Genomic DNA, 16,252 nt, shown 5'->3' with positions numbered 1-16,252 from the left:
CAACTCGCTAGAAGACGCAAATGCGGCTATTAGATCTACAGATACATCCAAAGCCAAATTCACGGCGACTTTCTATCCTTTTGTCCATTCGTTCCGAGGGCCGTCTCTCCGACTGCCATCTCCTCTCGTGAGTCCGCCTCGCGGAGTGTTGGCCATACCTACCACGACAGTGCCCACTGTAACACTAAGCACGATGACACTGGCTACGGTAAGAAATCTGCCCCAGAAATTGTCCGCCTCGACCTCTGCCTGCGCAGCCGCCATCTCAGCCGCTCGTCTATTAGCCCGCCTATAATCTTCGAGTGTCTGGGTTTTGTATGTGCTGCGAGCATCGAAGTCCGGGTCCCATTTTCCCTCCTCCGTGTATGCGCTAGCATTAAAAGTACCGGCTTGATTCGCTCGTGCTTGGTTTGTTGTGTTGGCCGAGGGCTTTCCATGAGCATAAAACGACGGTGGCGGTCCTTTGAAAGCGCTCCGCCGTCTACTTAACCCGCTCGGCGGGCGGTGACCTGCGTGAGTTGCTCTGTGATGATGGCTCGAATGCGACCCGTGGGGGTGGCGGTGTGCGTGCGTCCGCATCACATCCCTATCATATCTCTTCCTCTTCTCTGGGTCGGCGAGAACGCTGTACGATTCGCTGATCTGCGCAAAACGTTTGCCGGCTTCAGGGTTGCTGCGGTTGAGGTCTGGGTGTGTTTCTTTGGAAAGGTCGTAGAACTGCTTCTTCAGTTCCGCTTGGGTAGCATGCTGTCCGATCCCCAGCACTTCGTAGTGAGTCGGAGCGTTACCGTGACTCGCAGTCGAAGAAGTCTGGGAGAAGCGGCGTCCACGTGCTCGATCGACGAGACATCTGGCCGAGCAGGGATTCGTGAGGCGGAGCGACGGAAATGTACCCGGGCGCAGGTTCATGCCTCATGCTTGTGAGTGCCTTGTTACCCCTTCGTTTATGCGCAAAGTGGGCAGCGCATTGAATTGTCGAGTGAGGACGGGGAATTGCTCCTAGGTAGGTAGGGATAAAGGAGAAAGCTGCAGCAGTACTCGTACGTGACGTCTTCACCGGCGAGGCTTGCTCACAGGCGCCGGGAAAGTTGCCTCCAATTCTTCTCCCGCCCCGCTTGCGTCTTTTGCGTGCTACGTACTAACACTACGGGAAGAAAAACATTCCGACAAGGTTCTTGTTGCTTATACTTCAATCCTGCCTCGCCTTTTCCCGTTCCGCATCTCCTGCCTGGCTTTTGAGCAAGTAGTCCGTGTTCCACGTCACAATGGCGGCCAAGGCGGCGGATGAACTGTCCAAGCTCACTGTGAACGGCAGCGCCATCAAGCCCAACCCACAGGTCAATGGCACAGATGGTGCGAATGGGCACTTATCAGATCAGGACGACTCAGAGGATGACAAAGGCGATGATACTACTGCCACCGGCGGTGCAAACGGGAACTCTGCCAGCGGGGCGTCAAAAAAGAAGAAGAAGAAGAAGCCCAAGAAGAAGAAGGCTGGTGGCGCAAAAGTCCAATCCGACCCGCCACGAGTAGCGGTCAGCCAGCTGTTCTCCAGTGGCACTTATCCGGTGGGGGAAGAGGTGGAATACAAGAACGACAATGCATACCGCACCACAAATGAAGAGAAGCGACACCTTGACCGTATGAATAACGATTTTCTCCAGGAGTACCGCCAGGCCGCCGAAGTGCACCGGCAAGTGCGGCAGTGGGCCCAGACAAAAATTAAACCAGGTATGAGCCTGACCGAGATTGCAGAGGGTATTGAGGACGGTACGCGCGCTCTTACGGGCCATTGGGGACTCGAGGAGGGCGACAATATCAAAGGTGGGGTGGGGTTTCCAACGGGATTGAGCATCAATCATATCGCGGCCCATTATTCCCCCAACGCGGGCAACAAGTGGGTGTTGGGCGAGCAAGATGTCATGAAAGTCGATTTTGGCGTCCATATCAACGGGAGAATCGTGGACTCGGCCTTCACTGTGGCGTTTGACCCCAAATATGATAATCTCCTTGCGGCGGTCAAGGACGCCACCAACACAGGTATTCGCGAGGCTGGGATCGATGTCCGAGTCGGCGATATTGGAGCAGCGATCCAAGAAACCATGGAGTCTTATGAAGTCGAGCTCGACGGCAAGACGTACCAGGTCAAGCCGATTCGGAACCTCAATGGCCACGATATCGTGCAGCACAGCATCCACGGCGGCAAATCAGTGCCGATCGTTAAAGGCGGCGACCAGACCAAGATGGAGGAGGGCGAGATCTTTGCGATAGAGACTTTCGGGTCGACGGGGCGCGGCTATGTCGTCGACGACCTCGAGGTTTCGCACTACGCGTTACATGCCGACGCTCCCAACGTCCCTCTGCGTGTGCAGTCAGCCCGCTCGCTGCTAAATGTCATCAAGAAGAACTTCGGTACTTTACCATTCTGTCGACGCTACCTCGACCGCCTCGGTCAGGACAAGTACCTACTCGGCCTTAATAACCTCGTCAGCTCAGGCATTGTCGAGGCATATCCACCCCTGGTCGACGTCAAGGGCAGCTACACGGCGCAGTTTGAGCACACTATCCTCCTACGCCCCACGGTCAAGGAGGTTGTCAGCCGTGGTGACGATTACTAGGCCCTCATGGCCGATACCCAGCCTGCCGGATCTATGGTTGCTCATTTGCGGTTTCAAAAAGTACATTGGACTTCAGGTCAATGCAATGGGATGAAATGAAATGAGTGGGAGCATCTACTCTCCGCTGATCGAACATGAAATGATGTGGATGACTACTTAACTGGGTGCTTTTTAACTCATCCCGCAATACAACGCTGCTCAACGATTAGTTTATTTTTATTGCACCGCTGATGTTGTGACTTGACGGAATAAGCAAGACTCGAACACTAGCAACTGGAGCGTGAATTGTATAGGAAGATGTCAAGGATTAGAATGCTAGCACGTGATGACGTACTTATGTCCTCGGGTACCTTATGATGTGCTCGCTACACCTTCCGGGATCGGATGCATCTAGAATTACACTCGCAAAATATTTCACAGCTTCGAGCGAGTATGACTGTTGGTTGAACGTGCATCGACAACGTGTGATATATTCAGGCCGGTGCTGTGTGTGAGAGAGATTCTCGCTTCAACTCAAGTTCTTGCTTACAGGTCTTTATTTTCTGGACGTTGTTGCCTCTGTTTAACAGGGTCTTCTACCCGTTTTCCGACTCATCTGTGCTGGACTACATTCCAGCATTGACTACACATTCCAGCATTGACTACACATTCCAGCATTGACTACAAACAATACTAAAACGCCCGTTAAATACGAAGTTTACACGAAGCCAACATGTCGACTTGGGGCAAATACTACCGAGTAACCACCTATGGTGAATCTCACTGTCGATCGGTCGGTTGCATCATCGATGGCTGCCCTCCTGGCATGCGTTTGACGGAGGATGATATACAACCTCAGATGACTCGCCGCAGACCGGGCCAATCTGCTCTAACCACTCCAAGAAACGAGAAAGACCGAGTAGAAATCCAGTCGGGCACGGAATTCGGTGTTACTCTCGGCACTCCTATTGGCGTTATAGTGCGCAATGAAGACCAAAGACCCAAAGATTATGGTGGAAAAACCATGGACCTCTATCCACGACCTAGCCATGCTGACTTTACTTACCTGGAGAAATATGGCGTTAAAGCCAGCAGCGGTGGAGGTAGGAGTAGTGCTCGCGAGACCATTGGTATGTGTTCAATCCTCCAACAACCGAGACTGTGTTTCTGACCCAGTCTCCAGGACGGGTGATAGCGGGCACCGTTGCAGAAAAGTACCTTTCATTAGCCCATAACGTCGAGATTGTTGCCTTTGTTTCTTCGGTCGGCTCAGAGTATCTCTTTCCCCCGACAGCCAAGTATCCATCTCCCGCAACAAACCCGGCATTTCTCTCGTTGATCTCAAAGGTCACCCGACAGGAGGTCGATTCTTTTGTCCCAGTCAGGTGTCCGGACGCCGCTGCCACAGCGCGTATGACCAAGGTGATAGAGAAGTTCCGAGATGCGCAGGACAGCATTGGAGGCACAGTGACCTGTGTGATCCGAAACTGCCCGATCGGGCTGGGTGAGCCCTGCTTTGACAAACTCGAAGCAGAGTTGGCCCATGCCATGCTGAGCATACCGGCGACGAAGGGATTCGAAATCGGTTCTGGATTTGGTGGTTGTGAGGTGCCAGGATCGGTACACAATGATCCATTCATTGCTGCACCAGTCGGCGAGACGAATGAGAGGCGAAAGTTGACTACTAAAACCAACAATTCAGGAGGCATCCAGGGGGGAATATCCAACGGTCAGGACATTTACTTCCGGGTCGCATTCAAACCCCCGGCCACCATCGGTCAGGCACAACAGACGGCGACCTACGATGCTGAAGACGGCGTGTTGGAGGCAAAAGGCAGACATGACCCATGTGTGGTCCCTAGAGCCGTGCCGATTGTGGAAGCCATGGCGGCACTAGTACTCATCGACGCGCTCATGGCCCAGAATGCGCGAGAGAGTGCGAGAAGTCTCCTGCCGCCACTGAAAACGACGTTGCCTGTAAAAGAAAGTGGGACTTCAGCAAATCCGGAAAATGTCGCCGAACATTTGAATGGCTTGAGATGACGATCATGTACCCAAGTCCAGCTCGTGCGGACCAGTCGACAACTTGCCACTGATGCTACTGAAGTGGGCGCTATTTGTGTCTTCTGGCTAGCGGACAATCCCTCCCATGCGCGCCGGCAGAAGGATCCTTTTGAAGACACGATTTGCCTGGCCAATCTTCCTCATCACGTTGGGGTTAATAGATGACTCGGGCTCAAAAATAAAATAGCGCTTCTCGCTACTGACGCGTGGCGTGCAGCGGCTTTCCAGCTATGCATCTTGGCTTCTTTACGCCAATCTCATCACATCGACCAGGGTCGTTTCGGGACGGGCTGCTCCAAGACACGTGCCCACACACCTTGAAGGGAGCACTACGCAGCAGAAAAGCAGAAAAGAGTTGGCCTTGCGAAATAGGAGGTCTAGGTGAATGGTGGATGGCAAGCCGAAGGCTTGATACGCCGACTGGGGTAGAGCCTGCGAACAGAAAAAAGGTGATGCGCTCATGGGGGAAGGCGGACGCCAGGGTAGGGAACCCTCTGGGTAGTATATGCCAAATCCATTTGCCTAAGTGGGAAAAGGTTACGGAGTACGGAGTACTGGTTCTCGTGATCGTACAGAGTAGATGACAAGATGTGGCTTGGAGATGAACCAGTCTCGCCTAAAATCCGAAGTAGAAATGCTGGGTACACATACAGAGTCTCCTGAACTGTGTGAAGTGTGAAGGGCCAGCGCCTCCTCAGCCTTCGCTTATCTGGATATCTTAATGTGCGGTTGTTATGGTAACCAGCCACCCAAACAATCGCGACTTCAGTTCTTCTTCGCTGCCCCTAAGCCCTTGCACTGGAAACCCTAGCCAACCTAAAGCCAACCCGAAAATGGCGCAAGCTTCCTTGCATTGGCACCAGAACGTCGATTGGGCGCCACTGGTTTGACCGTCTGCAGTCGAGAGACCCTTGAGCCGAGTCTGGCCTAGGAGGCTGGCAGATGCCCTGCGTGTGTTTACACGCTTACCAGCTCTGCCCCGCGATACCAGTACCATACAGCACCTCCTGCGACTGCATGGCCAGCCTCCCTGATCCTCTAATAGTTAGATCCTCTCGAATTCCTCCCTCGACCCTGAAACCAGCTGCCGTTCCCTGGGTTGGCGACAAACTTGAAAAGGTCAATCTCGGCCGCGGAAGGCCGCAGATGGGTTGATTGTCAACAATGACCTGAACCCGCACCTGACGAGAACATGTTACGACGATTTCTCCTCCTTCCCACTGGTCTCGCGGCCTTCGTTACACCCGTGGCCGCGCAGCTGCCATACAATCCGACGCGCATTGTCCCGGCCAAAGATGGTTCGGTGGCCTACCTCTTCGCGCCGCAGCCTTCTTCCTCCCAGTTTTCACTATATGCGCTCGACACCTCAGAGAATCTGACCTCCACGTCCTCGAAAAGTCCGATATCTAATGCGCTTCCATTTTTGTCCGACGCCGACTCCAAGGCATTCATAACAGTACCCGATGATGAAGGCATCACTGTATTGGCAGGCGACTGCGAAAATCCCGCCAAAGATCTCGAATTGTGGAAGTTCATACCAAACAAAGATGAGAAGAACGGGACCTGGACCAGCCTACCATTAGCCGCAGGTGACGGCTCCCTAGGCTGCAACTACCTTTCTGCTGGGTTTGAGTTCTCCCCAAGCGCCACGGTTGAAGATTTATCACTGTATATCTTTGGCGGGATGTGCCCCAATGGAACATCCGTCGATGCGGCCAACTGGGTTTCTCATGCAGTCTACTCGAACACAATGCTGACCTTTGAACCGGCTTCATCTTCGAATGGAAGCTCGCCTTATCAAATATCAATGACTGGATCAAGAGCTCCCCCGATTGCAGAAGCAGGATTGACCATCACGCCCCTAACACCGACCTTCTCTAATACGTCGGGGGCCAACGTATCACAGCAACAGAATTTCGTCCTGCTTGGTGGCCATACTCAGGCCGCTTTTATCAACATGTCACAGTTGGCCATCTTTGCTCTGCCGCAAGAGTCTTGGGCTTTTGTTGGAGTGTCTAAGATGGTTGACTCTGGGACCCGCAAATTCAGGACGAGAGACGTGACAACCATCGAACCACGTTCTGGACACACCGCCATCTTGACCGAGGATGGGTCCCAGATCGTGGTGTTCGGCGGATGGGTGGGGGACATCAGCACGCCAGCACAGCCTCAACTTGTCATCTTGGAAGTAGGCCAGGGGTACGGCGGCCAAGGGGATTGGGCATGGTCGACTCCCAGCTCAACCTCTGATCCCTTTCCGTCAAGCTCTGGCTCTGGCATATATGGCCATGGCGCGGCGATGCTTCCTGGAGGCGTCATGATGGTGACTGGTGGATACTCCATCAGCACATCCGGCTCAAAAGCAAAACGTCAGTTGTCTGACAGGCTCTTGTTCTTAAATACAACAAGTCTGGAATGGACCAACACCTACACAAATCCCTACCCGTCAGGCTCACCTTCTGCATCGGGAAATTCACAGTCATCGACTACGGGACTGAAGCCCTCCGAAAGGGCAGGTTTGGGAGCCGGTCTCGGTCTCGGCCTGGCAGCTGCTGCTGGTGTGGCAATTGTGTGGCTCCTGTATTCACGGAAGCTCAGAGCGAGGCGTGCCCTCCGAGAAAAGGAGATCAGAGAACTTGCACTGGGCGCCGAACGGTACCGCTCACCTACACCGCCTGGAGACATTCGAGAGAAAGGTGACGGAATGAGAAGTGCCAGCTGGGGTGGCATTCAGGAACGTCAGCTCGAGAGCTCTGGAGATCCTTTTCCCTGGGCACCGGTAGCTCTAACAGACAACAATGGAAGAGTACGTTTGGCTGTGGGTGCGGGCAGAGGAGAGAGCAACGATTCTCGATATGCCGAGCGCACCGGCGTTCAAATGGAAGTCCCCAGTCCCACAAGGGGCCTAAGAAAGAATATAATCTCGAAAGCCCCCACGGGAGTCGGGCCATTCAACCAACATCCTCCTGGAGCAATGCCAGGAGCTGTCTTTCGCATTGATGAAGAGGAGGAGGGCAGCCAGGTTGGGTCATGGAAGAGGATAAAGACTCCAAAGGCTGGGAGTGATGGGAGCTCAATGGCGAGCGACCCGTTTGGCGACCCTGTAGCCATGGCAGAGACTTCTTTACAGAACGAAGCTGCAGTACAGCGGAAGAAAGAGGTCGACGGCTGGGTCGAGGACTGGCAATCAGCTGCCGAGACCATGACTTTGTCAAGAAGCACCAGCCAAGCGTATAGCCGAACATATTCCAACCTCTCACAATTTCGTCCTGCTGGAGGAGGTGCAGGGCGTGCCTCGCCAGAAAAGTCGGACCGAACGGGCAGCAATCTTTCGGAGAATAGCATGACGACCAGCTCGTCCATTCAGAAATCGGCGGTTGGTACACTGTCGCGCAACCTGTCTCAAAGAAGTGCCAGCGCAGGATATGCGCTCTTCTCGGGCGCTGCAGCTGCTATGACTCGATTCGGAACCCCCGGACAAGGCCAACTGCCGCACGATCCCAGTTCCGGCCTTGCCAGGGCGCCTTCAAACCGCAGCGTGTCCCTCAATATCAATTCTACCAGATATTTGACCTCCAAGGACCATGCCGCCACTCTCTCATCCGCTCCGAGTAGCTGGCGTCGTGCGCTGGTAGGAGAGGATCAAGCTCTCTTGAATCGAAGTAATCAGCGTCAATTGCATGGAGGGCGTGATTACAGAACGCTCGCCGAGAGCCCGAGCAAGGATAAATATGCCAGAGCGGGTAGCCTTACTGGCTCTGGGCGGAGGGCATTGAATCTGCTGGGCAGCATGAGGCGGGTCTTCACAGGCACGGGCAGTGTCGATGTCCAGAACCGTGTTGCTACACTGGAACCCCGAAGCACCCAATCGAGCCCTACGAAGCACTCTGCACAGCCAGAAATGACAGACGCTGGTCTAAATAGAGCCTTGAGTGCAGGGGCATCATTCTGGCGAGGCAAGCGAGGAGCCAAGGACTGGGATAACGACGGTCTAGGTCCCAGTGAAGCTGGACCATCCTCCACAGTCCGCAGGAAGCCGGTTCCTGGAGTAACATTGGATGACCACGACGGCGAATTTGAGGATGAGGATGATGACTGGGACGTGGAGACCGCGGTGCAGAAACGAGTTGTCCAGGTCATGTTCACGGTCCCCAAAGAAAAGCTGCGAGTGGTCAATGCCGATGCGTTGAGTCTGCTGAGCAGCAACAGAAGCGAAGCGGACCACGATGAGGACAAGGAAAGGGACCACATCAAAAGGATGAGCAGCGTTAGGGAACGGGACGAGAACTACGATCCAGATGATGAGACCACAAACGGGAGAGGGAAAGAAAGGGCAGTTTGAATAACCACTGCAACGAGTGGCGTTTGTATTGATCCCGCTCTTGAATGAGGCCGAGGCTGAGGCTGGCCGACAATTCTTGCAAATGTGTTGAAACAGATGTGGCTGGATCTTACGGTCGTTGGTGGGGATTTGATCAAGACGCAGATCGGAGTTGGTCGGTCACAAACATGTATATTGAGCGACGGTGTCTAGTGAGAGTTACACGGCACAATATGTATAGAAACCCAAGAGTGTTTTGCGTGGGAATATTAATCAAGATCCTGGTCCTGATCCTGATCCTGAGTTTGTCAGCCTGGTCTGTGGCCTCGAGCCAGCACCCTCACACTAACAGTGTCCCACTTTTGACGCGGCATTTGTCAATGTCGATCGATCGAGGCCATGTCGTGCTAGGGGCGAGACGACATTGCAGGAGATGGTATCAGTAGTATTGCGCGGGCTGTCTGCGCCTGCAGATCACGGTCTGGAGTGCTTGAGAGGAAGGCTGGAGAGGCTGGCAGTCAGGCATCTGAAAGGGAGCAGGGATCAGGGAGCAGAGCAGGGAGAGTGGTGGACTGCGGTGGCAAAAGCAAAAAGTTACAAAGCTGCTACAGCAACTGCAGAGTAAAGTGAAGCGGGGCAAGTTGGCGCAGGCAGACGCCAGTTAAATGGGATTTGGAGCCTGGAGCCCCTGCAACCCGTGTCGACACGCACGCGAGAACGAACGCGTTCTAAGGCGCGTAGGGCGTATATATCTAATTGTTGTTTTGGTTCCTCCCTCTCTGCACTTTGTTCCTCGACTTCACAACGCTCCTCTGCTGCTACCTGTATCTCTGTGGTACTTAGGAGTCCTGGTTAATACATCAAGAGCAGGCTCAGCGGTCTTGTTGCCTGCCGCCTTCAGTCCTATCTGTTAGCCACCAGTTTTTCCTCACACTGAGCACCACTCAGCAACAGACGCGAACCCGGCAGGATGTTCGTCTTCAAGCGAGGTACGTTCCCGTCTCCTCCTAGCAGAGCATCAATAAGCTCTGGGCTCGCTCTAAGAGCTCGCTCCCAGCATGTCCATGGTGCTGACAGACTTTTTCAGATGGACGCAAAGAACGCGTGCAGTTCGACAAGATCACGGCCCGCGTGTCCAGACTGTGCTATGGCCTCGATCCTGAGCACGTCGATGCAGCAGCTATCACACAGAAAGTGATTTCGGGCGTCTACCAGGGCGTGACTACGTTTGAGCTCGACAATCTGGTCAGTTGTGTCACTGCTGGTAAATCAATGTTTAGAGCACTAACCCCATCCCAGGCTGCAGAGACTGCTGCTTACATGACGGTCACACATCCCGACTATGCCATCCTAGCAGCCCGTATTGCTGTTTCAAACCTCCACAAGCAGACCAAGAAACAATTTTCCTCGGTGATCTCGGATCTCTACCACTATATCAACCCGAAGAACAACAAGCCCTCCCCGATGATCTCGGACGAGACCTATGAGTGTGTCATGAGACATGCTGATGAGTTGAACTCGGCTATCGTGTACGATCGAGACTTTAACTACCAATATTTTGGCTTCAAGACACTGGAGAGATCATATCTACTGAAGATTGGCAATCAAGTTGCCGAACGACCACAGCACCTGCTCATGCGTGTTGCTGTTGGCATACATGGAGACGATGTTGAAAAGGCCATCGAGACATACAATCTCATGTCCCAGAAGTGCTTCACTCACGCCTCTCCAACACTCTTCAACGCAGGCACGCCTCAACCCCAACTCTCGTCATGCTTCTTGATTGACATGAAAGAGGACAGTATTGATGGTATTTACGACACTCTGAAGACTTGTGCGCTCATCTCGAAGACTGCCGGCGGCATTGGCCTCAACGCTCATTGTATCCGTGCCACCGGCTCATACATCGCTGGGACCAACGGCACTTCCAATGGGCTCATTCCCATGCTCCGAGTCTTCAACAACACTGCCCGTTATGTGGACCAAGGTGGCAACAAGCGCCCTGGCGCCTTTGCAATCTATCTAGAGCCATGGCACGCTGATGTGTTCGAGTGGTTGAACCTGAGAAAAAATCATGGCAAGGAAGAAGTTCGTGCACGTGACCTCTTCTATGCTCTGTGGACTCCTGATCTTTTCATGCAACGCGTCGAAAAGAACCAGGACTGGACTCTGTTCTGTCCCCACGAGGCACCCGGCCTTGCTGACGTTTACGGCGATGAGTTCGTGGCTCTCTTTGAAAAATATGAGAGGGAGGGGCGTGGTCGCCAAACCATCAAAGCCCAGAAACTCTGGTATGCTATCCTCGAAGCTCAGACCGAGACCGGAACTCCTTTTATGCTATATAAGGATGCCTGCAACAACAAGAGCAACCAGAAGAACCTGGGTACGATCCGGAACTCCAATCTCTGCACCGAGATTGTCGAATATTGTGCGCCAGATGAGGTTGCTGTCTGCAATCTTGCCTCTCTGGCCCTCCCTACTTTCGTCGATCAAGCTCGTGGAGAGTATGATTTCGGCCGCCTCCATGAGGTCGTCCAAGTTGTCACTCGCAACCTGAACAAGATCATCGACATCAATTACTACCCTGTTCCGGAGGCGAAAAAGAGCAACTTCCGCCACCGACCAATTGGCCTCGGTGTCCAAGGCCTTGCAGATGCTTTCCTCGCTCTGCGTCTTCCATTTGACTCTCCAGAGGCTCGTCAACTCAACATTCAGATCTTCGAAACTATTTACCATGCCGCCCTCACAGCATCATGTGAACTAGCCCGGGAGCAAGGTACCTATGAAACCTATGAAGGCAGTCCTGTCTCGCAAGGCATCCTCCAGTATGACATGTGGAACGTCACCCCAACGGACCTTTGGGATTGGGACTCGTTGAAGGCCGAGATCGCCAAGTATGGGGTCCGCAACTCTCTCCTTGTTGCGCCCATGCCTACTGCATCCACTTCGCAGATTCTGGGCAACAATGAATGTTTCGAGCCTTACACATCCAACATTTACTCCCGTCGTGTGTTGGCTGGCGAATTCCAAGTCGTCAACCCATGGCTTCTGAAGGATCTGGTGGACCTCGGGCTCTGGTCCGACAACATGAAGAACCGCATCATTGCAGATGGTGGTTCGATTCAGAACATCCCCAACATTCCCGCCGACATCAAAGCTCTTTACAAGACCGTCTGGGAAATCAGCCAACGTACTATCCTGCAGATGGCCGCCGATCGCGGTGCCTTCATTGATCAGTCTCAATCCCTGAACATCCATCTCAAGGAGCCAACAATGGGCAAGCTTACATCGATGCACTTCGCAGGCTGGAAGATGGGTTTGAAGACTGGAATGTACTACCTACGGACCATGGCAGCCAGCGCTCCCATCCAATTCACTGTCGACCAAGAACAGCTCAAGGTCACCGACACCAATGTGGCACGTGAACGAAGCCTGCCTAAGAAACGTACCTCGCTGGGCTTTGGGCAGAGCTACACCTCGGTTCCTCGTCCAATGTACGCCACTAAGACACCCAACTTTGTTGGGAGCAGTTCGACTACTTCTCTGAACGGCATTCCCACACCCACATCCACCCCTCCTCCCAGCGAAGATAAAAACCTGGAACTTGTCAACAAGCTAGCCAAGACGCGATTGAGTGAGGGATCTAGCAGTGAAGAGCCCAGCCCCAAAGTCCTGCCGACGGACCCCATCGGCACACCGATTGTGGAGGAGAGCCTCGAGAACCGAGAGCAGGTCAAGCGTGTGCAAGAAGAAGATGCACAGAGCGACTCGGCAGAACGTGAGGTGGATATCTATTCCCAGAAGGTTTTGGCTTGTAAGTTATCCCGTCCCCAGACCTGGCCATTTCTTACTGACGCGTGCGCCCAGGTTCAATTGAAAACGGGGATGCCTGCGTGATGTGCAGTGGTTAAAGCAGATGTCAACCCAACACGGACAGTTGGCTTTGGCCTTGTTCATGGGTGTCGGCTGCCGCAGCCAGTGGAATGTTGCCTGTGGTCTACCGCGACTGTACAGCATGCAAATGATCATATCATGTGTTTTGGTTTCTGGTTTCTGTATGGGATCAGAGGCTCTCTTTGAGGCTTGTGAAGTGTAGCAAGAACTACACCACCTCGTCTAGAGACGACGAGCAGCACAGTAGTCCTGAAGCCTCGATGTATCCGCTTCAAATGGAGTTGAACTGGTTTGGATGGGAGGCATGCACTCTTACGGGGTTGAATCTGCCTTTTTTTTGCATCTCTGACATGAGACGGACGGGACGGCGACTGTATAATGAGTTCTTACTTTCCGAAGACTTGGAGAACCTCGTCCAGCTTTGTCAAGGAGGGAGTGAGGTATCGAGCTCGTACTCTGTGCCTATGAATGTTAAGTGTGTTGATATACTCGGTCCCTTATTTGAGATTCCATTTCCTTTTTTTCCCATTTCCCATTTCCCGTTTCCCAAGCAGCACACATGCACTCACGACCGACCTTCGACGCGAACGAAAAGACATAATACTCAATATCCAATATTGCAGTTGCAGTCGCTATCATTGCCGTCGTAGATCGTCGTAGGTCTGCAATCTTCAAGATCTGTACGGATAGTAGTAATTAGTAGTAATTCCAGGTACATGTGCATGTACATGTACAGGTACAGATACAGATATACAGTAACACGATTTATTATTGATTCTATAAAAGGTATCTAGGTGCGAACCCCACGTGTGACATGTGTAAATATATATACATGACATGTACTTCACATTTCTTTTCTTGAACTCGGATGAATGCTTCTCTATTTTCATCGGTATACGGATACTGCGTAGACAGACATACATCAAATGTGAACCTGCAGCTGTCTCTTGGGACTCGTTCGTCTCGTTTCGCCCGCAAGGCGTGGAAAAAGAAATGATTTAGAGCCGACGAGCTTTGATCCCGGTTAATGTACCTTACGGATATTCTTAGAAACGTATGCCTAGCAGACAAAATACTCGCCATTCAATAATGACAAAGAACTAGGCAAAGTCTATAACTTGCAATAAGTAGGTACTACGAGTAGGTAGATATCATTTAACGATGGATCTAATGTCATTTCATTGCGTCTACATCTCCTTGTGGCTTGCTCCCTCTCCCTCTCGTTCTCTTCCTTCAAGGGTATCTCCCTTGTCATGACACATTCGACCGCTCTTATCCTGTGACTTGTGCGCTTTCTCTAGGCTTTATAGCAGCTCCAGCCCTGTTCTCTTTTCACGCTATCGATTTGAGACGAAACGTAGGGAGTAAGATCGCATCTAGGTCGGTCTCTGCCATCGAGGGAGACATGTTGCCCGCAGCTATGTCGAATACCGCCGGTCCCATGCTCTATGCGGCCTGGAGTAGGTCTGGTCCGGGTAGCAGCCCAAAATGGAATGCTCAAGGCACATCCGCGTCAACGGAATGCCTAGTCCAAAGAGTTGCTTACTCCTTTCCACCCTTCCGCTGAAGCAAAACGCCGACAATAAGAAGCAGTTGTCAAAAAGAAGAACCGGCTCTGAGATCCGCCGCGACTTACTCGACCAGCGCGCACTGCTAAGTAATTTGACAGTCATGAGACGAGATCCGAACGAAACATCAGGACCCGGCCCAAATAAACCCCCACACCTTGCAAAGTCGAATTGTCAAGGGCAGGGAAGAGGGATTTTGCAGTCATGTCGGATAAGCTTCGGTCGGTCACTTCAATTCTTCGCCTTTGATTTGGGCTCGGTGGATGAATTTTTGTAACCATTCGTAGGTTAGCATGGTAGTCATGGCGGCCGGGACGGCGCGGATCAGATTTGTGCCGATGCCTGCATAGAATGCCCGCCAGCCTTCCTCTTGGAGGATGACTTTGCACATGTGGAGGATGCCGCTATATCTTGCTTTGACGGCCATCCCGTCCGACGTTGAAATACCGGACGTTCGTTGCTGGGTCTGAAGGCGAGTCCGTAGGACTTCGTGTGGATATGTTGCAGTGCTGGCGCAGATTTTGCTCAGGAACGTGGCTGCTGAGATCCCAATCCAGTTTGCACCGCTGTCTTCAGCTGGATGTTCGCCCATGCCAAAGCCGGTGAACTTCATCTTAAAATATTCGTACAGTGGAAATTGAACGGCAACATGGGTCAAGCCAAGAAGGGCGGGTGTGAGTCCGGAGTAGAAGGATAAGATTCCTTCGGTCTGATACATCTTCCTCGCCGCATCTAAGGTCGACGTGTAGTGCCATGGAGCGCGCATGCCGTCGCTAGCAGCTTTGGTGCTCTGTGACATCAATCGGGTTTTGATGACCCAAATTGGATTCGTCAGAATCGTCGAACATGCGCCAGCGGTGAGCGACGAGTAGCACCGAGCCACCCACCAACTGCCACACCGATCGTAATAAAACTCGCGTGTCTTCTCATAGACGGTCAGGTACACCGCCCAGGTGGGTAGATAGCCAAGCAACATGGGGCCCAGACCCCTGTACATCCCGCGTATTCCTTCTTCCCGCCAGATCACACGAGTAGTGCCCACAATGCCCTTGTAGAGATGATTCGTATGCGACATTGATTTTTTGGATACGAAGCCGCCTTGGGCTTGCAGTTTAGTCTTTATCACATCGAGAGGACATGTTATGATGCCGCTTGCAAAACCGGCACCGGCACCACATATGGGGCTGATCCACGCCTTCGGAATTTGTGTCGACTGTATCTGTAATCGGGAAATGAGGGAGTCTCTCGGGCGAGTGGGAGACATCGTATCGTAGTTGCTGGAGGAGGATGAATTATTGGTCGGCGTAGCATATTGGGAAGATACGATAGAGGGTGTTTGTTCAGGGCTTCGCTCGTAGGACATCCTTTGGAGTCCTCTTTATAAGTGTTCAAGTCGCCCCAATAACGTGCTCATGACGGACAGAGGCTTAGGAAGTGGGAGTTGGCGCAATGAAGTGATACAAAAGGGCAGGGAGTCGGACGATAGTGGTCTCCGTTGCAACGTCGTTAGGTGTCGTGCAAAACCGCGGGGTCTGGCCGAAGCCGACGCAGGGCCTTGTCAGCGGTTAACAAAGGCCATGAGCAGAGACCACGAAGTAAAGATAAGGGGAGGTCGACAGGGACAAGAGTCCGCCCAGAACCGTCGCTGCTGTGAAGAGCGATTAGGAACTGTACATGTAGGTGGTGAGGAGTCGACCTTCATGCTGGGGATGATGAAAGTGGGTGAGAGCATGTCGGTCAAGCTTCCTGGTTGGGAACGCTGAGCTTTAGTGCTGCTTCTCGCTACATCCACGCCAAGCACCAGTCAT

The 16,252-nt window shown here is 52.8% G+C and overlaps 6 protein-coding genes across 6 annotated transcripts; 4 read left to right on the top strand and 2 right to left on the bottom strand.

Annotated features, from left to right (window-relative positions):
• Window positions 1–72: 72 nt before the first annotated feature.
• A1O3_09916 (uncharacterized protein) lies at window positions 73–909 on the bottom strand (the record flags this gene model as incomplete). The annotated part of the gene is made up of 1 exon (XM_007740007.1): window positions 73–909. One exon carries the CDS (start codon window positions 907–909, stop codon window positions 73–75), a length of 837 nt encoding a protein of 278 aa, XP_007738197.1.
• Window positions 910–1,265: 356 nt separating this feature from the next.
• Window positions 1,266–2,618, top strand: A1O3_09915 (methionyl aminopeptidase; the record flags this gene model as incomplete). The annotated part of the gene is made up of 1 exon (XM_007740006.1): window positions 1,266–2,618. The coding sequence occupies one exon, from the start codon at window positions 1,266–1,268 to the stop codon at window positions 2,616–2,618; it is 1,353 nt and encodes a 450-aa protein (XP_007738196.1).
• A 712-nt stretch (window positions 2,619–3,330) lies between these two features.
• On the top strand, window positions 3,331–4,640 carry A1O3_09914 (chorismate synthase; the record flags this gene model as incomplete). Its single annotated transcript, XM_007740005.1, has 2 exons — window positions 3,331–3,727; window positions 3,781–4,640. The coding sequence occupies 2 exons, from the start codon at window positions 3,331–3,333 to the stop codon at window positions 4,638–4,640; spliced, it is 1,257 nt and encodes a 418-aa protein (XP_007738195.1).
• Window positions 4,641–5,853: 1,213 nt separating this feature from the next.
• A1O3_09913 (uncharacterized protein) lies at window positions 5,854–9,003 on the top strand (the record flags this gene model as incomplete). Its single annotated transcript, XM_007740004.1, has 1 exon — window positions 5,854–9,003. The coding sequence occupies one exon, from the start codon at window positions 5,854–5,856 to the stop codon at window positions 9,001–9,003; it is 3,150 nt and encodes a 1,049-aa protein (XP_007738194.1).
• A 949-nt stretch (window positions 9,004–9,952) lies between these two features.
• A1O3_09912 (ribonucleoside-diphosphate reductase large chain) lies at window positions 9,953–12,893 on the top strand (the record flags this gene model as incomplete). Its single annotated transcript, XM_007740003.1, has 4 exons — window positions 9,953–9,971; window positions 10,070–10,227; window positions 10,282–12,796; window positions 12,850–12,893. 4 exons carry the CDS (start codon window positions 9,953–9,955, stop codon window positions 12,891–12,893), a joined length of 2,736 nt encoding a protein of 911 aa, XP_007738193.1.
• Window positions 12,894–14,670: 1,777 nt separating this feature from the next.
• Window positions 14,671–15,708, bottom strand: A1O3_09911 (uncharacterized protein; the record flags this gene model as incomplete). The annotated part of the gene is made up of 1 exon (XM_007740002.1): window positions 14,671–15,708. One exon carries the CDS (start codon window positions 15,706–15,708, stop codon window positions 14,671–14,673), a length of 1,038 nt encoding a protein of 345 aa, XP_007738192.1.
• Window positions 15,709–16,252: the final 544 nt, after the last annotated feature.

The sequence above is a fragment of the Capronia epimyces genome (genome assembly GCF_000585565.1).
Source record: "Capronia epimyces CBS 606.96 chromosome Unknown aczIQ-supercont1.10, whole genome shotgun sequence".
Classification (NCBI taxonomy): domain Eukaryota; kingdom Fungi; phylum Ascomycota; class Eurotiomycetes; order Chaetothyriales; family Herpotrichiellaceae; genus Capronia; species Capronia epimyces.
Note: the sequence above shows the minus strand (reverse complement) of the source record. Positions and strands in the feature narration are given on the sequence as shown.